This window comes from Castanea sativa, chromosome 3 (assembly GCF_040712315.1).
Source record: "Castanea sativa cultivar Marrone di Chiusa Pesio chromosome 3, ASM4071231v1".
In the NCBI taxonomy this organism is placed as follows: Eukaryota; Viridiplantae; Streptophyta; class Magnoliopsida; order Fagales; family Fagaceae; genus Castanea; species Castanea sativa.
The window spans coordinates 45859382-45865856 of NC_134015.1; the positions used below are offsets into that span (position 1 = coordinate 45859382).

A 6475-nucleotide genomic window follows, 5' to 3' on the forward strand; every position below is an offset into this window, starting at 1 on the left:
TTTCAACAAAATGGTTGTTCTCAAATCTCAGTGCTCTAATGGTTTGATTAGCTTCATCAACCTTAGTGGAGAGTTCCTCACATTCTAACTCCACTTCACTGAGCTTTCTCGTGGGCAACCTATAGAGCTTCTCATGCTTCTCAAAGACCTTGTACAGCTTTGTGTAGGCAGTATGGATGTCATCCTGATCATCCATCTTCTCAAATTTTGATTCCATCAGCTCTTCTTCCTCATCAATTGCATCTACTATTTTCTCAGTAGACTTAACAGTAGCTGTAAAAGCATTTACTATCTCTTCTTGGTCACTTTCATTGGAATCTGCTTCTGGTTCTGAATCACTTAAGGTGGCAACTTTGCTTTTGCCTATGAATTTGAGATATGTAGGACACTCTTGCTTGAGGTGTCTAAATCCATGACACTCATAGCACTTTGGTCTAGCAGGAATACTGTTACCTTGACTAGCATTCATGGATTCTCTCTTGCCTTTGTCTTGCAACTTAAATTGAGAGAAAGCAGACTGTTTACGATCGTTATCACCAGCTTTGACATTCGTATTTTTTATGAACTTCTTGAACTATCTAGTGATATATGATTTAAACATAGTATCCTCATCATCAGATGAAACATCATTGTCATCATTCTTGGTCTTCAAGGCCATGTTCTTGCCTTTGCCACCCTTGCCAACTCTTGCTAACCCTCGTTCATAAGTTTGCAAGCTCCAAATCAGTTTTGTCAAAGGAATAGAGTCAAGATCCTTTAATTCTTCGATGACAGTGATCTTAGCATGGAATCTCTCTAGAAGAGATCTGAGGATCTTCCTAACAATCTTGAGCTCTGGAATTCATCAAATGACTCGTCCTCATCCATTCTTTCTTAACAACTTCAATGCCCTCATGGGTATTTTGAAGAATAGTCCAAGCTTCCTTAGCATTGTCAATGGAAGAGATCGTCTTGAATTCTTCATTTGTTATAGAACTAAATAGAGCATTCAGTGCTCTACTGTTAAAGTTGGCCGCCTTTATCTTAGCATCATCCCATGTTGCGAGTGGCTCTTCAGGCTTCTTCCAACCTACTTCAACTTCCAACCATACTTTCTCATTTAAAGATTGCAAAAAAGCTCTCTTGCGCACTCTCCAGTATGCATAGTTAGTACCATCAAATAAAGGAAGAATAATTAAGGATCGCCCATGGTCCATAACAACAAGGTTCAATGGATCACACAGCAAAGATTAAAACCTAATCAGAGTGTGCCCGCTCTGATATCACTTGTTGGGTTAAGATAGCTTGACCCTGGTTAATTATTCAACTACCTAAGTTGATTAATTAAGGTTAATTGCATGCACAATGTGAATGCACCAACAAATCACCAAAAAATACTAAGTGCAGTGGAAAATAAATTAGACATGGTGATTTGTTGACAAATGGGGAAAACCTTGCAAGGCAAAACCTCGTCAGGTGATTTTAAGGTCACCACTCTTAAGAATCCACTAAAAAATAATCAAGTTACAAGTATAAGGAATCTTACCAACTACCTTGGCCTATCCAAAAATACCAACCTACAATTGAACCGTTGCTCCAATACCCAATTGGACTTGATCTTGTAGTAGCCTTCTTTCCTCTGATGCACAAACCTCCAATTTGTGACTAACACTTTGCATGGATCCTAGTACGTGACTAACTCCAACAACTTAAGCAAATGTTGGCTGCAAAGTTCTTCACTTCATCAACAGTGAAGATCAAGAAGTACTTGGTTACAAAGGCCTATGGCGTACAAACACAGTAGCTTCACATAGAGGAAATAAGTCTCTTGGTCTCTGTATCCATCTATGACGACTCTTAAAATAGTCCTAAATGCTCAATTAGTGTATAAAACACTAATGAATGTTTAGACCCCCAATTACAAAATTACCAATACAAGCTTGTATTCAAACAATTGATGTGCGAAATGATAAATATAAGCAATACCCAAATTGGCAAAACACTCTAAACCATATTAAATCACAAACACAATAGCAATTTAAAAGGAAAAGAGTAAGGGAAGAGAGATGCAAACACAAAGATAACACCGGCACGTGTTATCGAAGAGGAAACCGAAGAACTCGGCGAAAAACCTCTCCGCTGCCCTCCAAGCGGTGAAATGATCCACTAGAGAATAAAGTTGGAATACACAAATAGTAAAAGATCCTCCAAGCTTAGTCTACCCAATGTACTTAAACCCTCCAAGCTCCTGCTACCAACGGGTTAAGCCTAACCATGTCTTCTCTAGTTTTTCGGATCCCGCAATAAGCTCCATATTGCATCCGCTATCCTTGGCATCTTCCAATACTTTCCAAGCTCCAAAAACACTCTCAACACTTTAAATGGGTGTGGGTAGCCTTTGGGTACAAATCTCCTCTCAATAGGTATAACAATGGGAGAGGGAATGAGAAGAGACTATAAATATTTTTCTCTAAGAATGAGTAGCTCTCTCTAATAGGATGGGTGTGTTGTAAAAACATCTCTTAGGGTTTTTCTCTCTGAATAGCCACACCTTCATTTCGTGGGAATAAGGGTATTTATAGTAAGGTATAAGATGGAATGTGAAAAGTTAGTTTTTATCCAAACAGGGCATTCTAGCGACTTGGCCTCGTGATTGGAATGAGTCGCGAGTTTGAGTCTCGAGATAACTTCCAGGCCAGACTGTACTTTTTGTCCTGTAGTGCTCCAACTGTTGTGACCTTTTAGCTCCCTTCATGCTTCACACGTGTGCCACTTTGGCGACTTGCCAGTCGCGAGTTAGTTGCGAGATCCAATCGCGAGACTCCTTTAAATGCACACATCTTGAGTTTTCTTCACACTCTCTCACACACAACCCTTACATAATTCCCACCTAAATACAGGGTATCTAATTGCTAAATTAAAAGCAAATTTGGCATAGAATAAAGCCAACACAGAGTTGATTAAATTTGATCTTACAAATCCTTATATATGTTTAGGATTGTGAGAAAAGAAACCATAAACAAATACTCAATACTAGGCCGAATTTCAGATCTGGAAAATCTGAAATCATAATTCTCGATAGATCGAGCTACTGTCGAGCTATCTATCGAGTTTCACATTAAGTTTCGATAGCAAGCATCTATCGAGCTACCTGTCGAGACTTAATGAATAAATTTTCTTCACTTGTTTCTTGAGCCAATCTTCATGTCTTTAATACTTGACTTGAACAATATATTTCTTGAAGTACTAAACCCATCTTTGATCCAACATTAGTGATGTTAGTAAGGTGAAATTTATTGAGAGTATTATGGGAGATCTAACTAAAGTCCAATGCAATGGTATGCCCATTAACCTTAAATCTTAAGATCCTATCAACAATGCATAAAAAATTATTGATTTTTAACCCCAAGGAGTTCATTTCTAAGGCCTCCTGCAATCCATAAGAGCCTAGGTTTGAAACCTCACGCTAAAATCTTGGGGCCAACTTTATGAAATTCCTCCCGATAATAATCTAGCACGTGTGGAATGGAGAGACTACATACACCTATGAGAATAGTCTATAAAATAAAATAAATTGATTAATTTTTTGGGAGTAGAAAATTTCACTTTTGTCCTCAATAATTTATTTATTGATACAGCAAATCGATTTTTGGAGATCAACAATTTATAAAAGTATATATAGACAGAATATAAAAATCTAATTAATTTTAATAGTCAATAACCAAACAACAATGCAAATTGCTTCCTATTTTGGCAACTCGAAAAGCTCCTTTACCATTCGCCTGGTTCCTTCTTGGCTGTAGAATTTTTCAAGGAACTCTGCATAACGATAGCTACGATAGACTGGAGGATGTTCACCATCAATCAAGTCCTCAACTGGGCCAATCACATCTTCCGTATTTGGTCCGTAAAACATTGCTAGTGACACTCGTGGATGCGTTTTGTCGGTTACAGCCCTGTGGTGCACGCTCTTAAACCTTCCATTACTCAATACCTACACAGAATGTAGAAAATCAAAGTATTTGGCACTGCTAAGTCTATATATATATATAGTCCTATAGATATGGTTGTATGGTATCACGTCTTGCCACATGAATAGCATAAAACCTTTGATACACCGGCATATAAATTCAAAAACTTGCAGCACATGCAAGAAATGGAAGAGAGATAAATATATAACCTAAGGCAAAAAATAAATATATAACCTAAGGCAAAAAATAATGTTTCGAATAAATTGATACTTTTAAGTTAATTCAAAATAAAAACAGCATAAAATAATGTCTTTGAAAAATCAAGGTTTATATAGGACATTTTAAAATTTTCAAATAATTGATCATATAGTTAATACATCTATGTTAATTTATTTTTCACTTTATTTCCAATTATTCAAATCATTCGTGTGATTATTTTATATTTTGATTAATCTTTTAATGTCACGTATTAATAAATATCTTCTCTTTTTTTTCACTTGTTTGAAATATATATATATATATACATATATATATATATATATATATATATATATTGTTAGTTTAAATTACAAATCAGCTTAAGCTTAACAATGATTATACTTTTTTTTTTAAGAGGGTTTCAACCTATGGCGTCCGCAGACCAAACCCATCGAACCTATGACCGAGCTTTGATACTACTTGTTGGACTGAGTGCCTTACCGATCCATCCAATGACCAATTGGTGAAGGATGAGGACGCACAAATCTTTTATAGTATTCGATCGCAGACCAAGCTCATTGGTATTGGAGCAAATTGTGAAAATCCCTCAAACATTTACGTTATATCTTTTATGTTGATCAAATATATTGTTTATTAAATTGAGTAACAGTTTTTTTTATATTAATAAACGTTATTGGAGTTGATTTTTTTTTTAATCTTAAACCAAAATCTTTAACTCCATCATTGCATAATAGTCTCTATAAAAGAAGAAAGATTCAGAATTACCTGAATCTGATCACCCAAATTGATGACAAATGCATTTGGAATAGGGTCTACGGCTACCCATTTCCCATCTTTGATCACTTGGAGGCCAGTCACTCCGGCTGATTGCTGGAGCACTGTGAGTGCATTTAGATCAGTGTGAACAGCCAAGCCCAAGGTCAGCTCAGGGTCTGGACATGATGGATAAAAATTTGCTTGTGCTCTCAGTCTAGGATTATCACCTATCCTTTTACGCAGACAATCTTTGTCCAGCCCAAGCCCTTGAGAAATCAAGCTCAAAAGCCTATTCATCAAGCCACCAATCTCCTTTGCGTATTCAGCAAAGGCCTCACTAAACAAATAAAGGAAGAAATAAATGTGATATCACTCAAATTATTCAACTTATCAATCAAATTAATTGAATAAAAGTTTTCACAATTTTTTTTTCATAATTATTGACATGACATGACATGTTTAGCAAAAAAAAATAATTATTGACATGAGATGATATGTTATAATTGGTATATATAATCATTAAAATAAAGAAAACAAAAATTCTCCGTCTCATTAGACCTGCCTTTCCTCGCTCTATTCCTGTTCGAGTTTTATGTTCAAAGTACAATATTTAGGAGCTAAAGTTGAGAAGAAATACCGGTATAAAGGTGGATTTTGGGGCAAGAGATGAGTGAAATCGTCGAATGGATGCCAAGGATGAGAGAAGAGTTCACTCCACATTGTGACTTTCTCTTGGCCTTCAGACTTAAGGTAGTAGTTGAAAAGTTTGACTTGTTTGGTAAGATCTTCAGTGAAAAACTCAGCTCTTTCTTCAGGAGGCAATTCGAAGAACTGGGTAACAGCAGTCATCACTTTTTCACATAATTCTTCAGGGACACCATGGTTGATGACTTGAAAGAACCCGTACTCTTCACAAGCTTGTGAGATTTTCTGAAGTAATGAGAAAGTGACATGATCATTCAAGTCAATGATGGGAATGGAGGCCAAGGGGGATATATGTGCAAGTTGTGGCCTTTTGTCTTCTGGGACAATGAAGTTTGGTGTAAGGGAAATAGGTTTGTTGGAATTAGCCATTTGAAAGGATTTTTTCTCCACAAAAGATGAGTCAAAGAGTTAATATGAAAGGGTTGCCGATTTTGCCGATGATCTAATTGCTGGTGACGTTATGGTGGGTTGGTGAAGTAGCGTGGGGAGAGGGGGGTAGTTGTACGGATGAGTAGACTAGTGGTTGTGGCTGAAAAGTCTCAGAATTAAATGTGTTTTATAGGGGGGAAAAAAACATAGTTGAATGACAAAAACAATCCTAATCACATAGGGTGATTTTATTTATTTACTTTTTTATTCATAATTTATTTGTCATGTATATTGAAATATGAGCTTGAACCTTTTTTTTTATATGTTGTTGTTATAATATAATAACCTAAATGTATGGGGATTTATTTGAAGTGGGATTCACCAATGCAATCTACAGAATTGTTTTGGCTTGGATTAGTTTCCTTAGAAGATATGATTGTTTTGTTTGATTCACTTGTTTTTCCCTTTGATGAATC

General features: G+C 36.2%; 1 protein-coding gene across 1 annotated transcript; it reads right to left on the minus strand.

The window, feature by feature from the left end:
* Positions 1-3690: 3690 nt before the first annotated feature.
* LOC142629516 (protein DOWNY MILDEW RESISTANCE 6-like) lies at positions 3691-6136 on the minus strand. Its single transcript, XM_075803526.1, has 3 exons — positions 5563-6136; positions 4935-5262; positions 3691-3973 (listed from the first exon to the last, which is right to left on the minus strand). Exons 1-3 carry the CDS (start codon positions 5997-5999, stop codon positions 3725-3727), a joined length of 1014 nt encoding a protein of 337 aa, XP_075659641.1. The 5' UTR covers positions 6000-6136; the 3' UTR covers positions 3691-3724.
* Positions 6137-6475: the final 339 nt, after the last annotated feature.

What these genes read in the sequence shown, in the direction of transcription:
- LOC142629516 (XM_075803526.1), bottom strand. Translation starts at nt 5,999, where the DNA reads ATGGCTAATTCCAACAAACCTATTTCCCTTACACCAAACTTCATTGTC. An exon ending in CAAAATCCACCTTTATACCG is followed by an intron (nt 5,263 to 5,562) that starts GTATTTCTTCTC and finishes TTATTTGTTTAG; the next exon opens with TGAGGCCTTTGCTGAATACG. An exon ending in ATTTGGGTGATCAGATTCAG is followed by an intron (nt 3,974 to 4,934) that starts GTAATTCTGAAT and finishes CATTCTGTGTAG; the next exon opens with GTATTGAGTAATGGAAGGTT.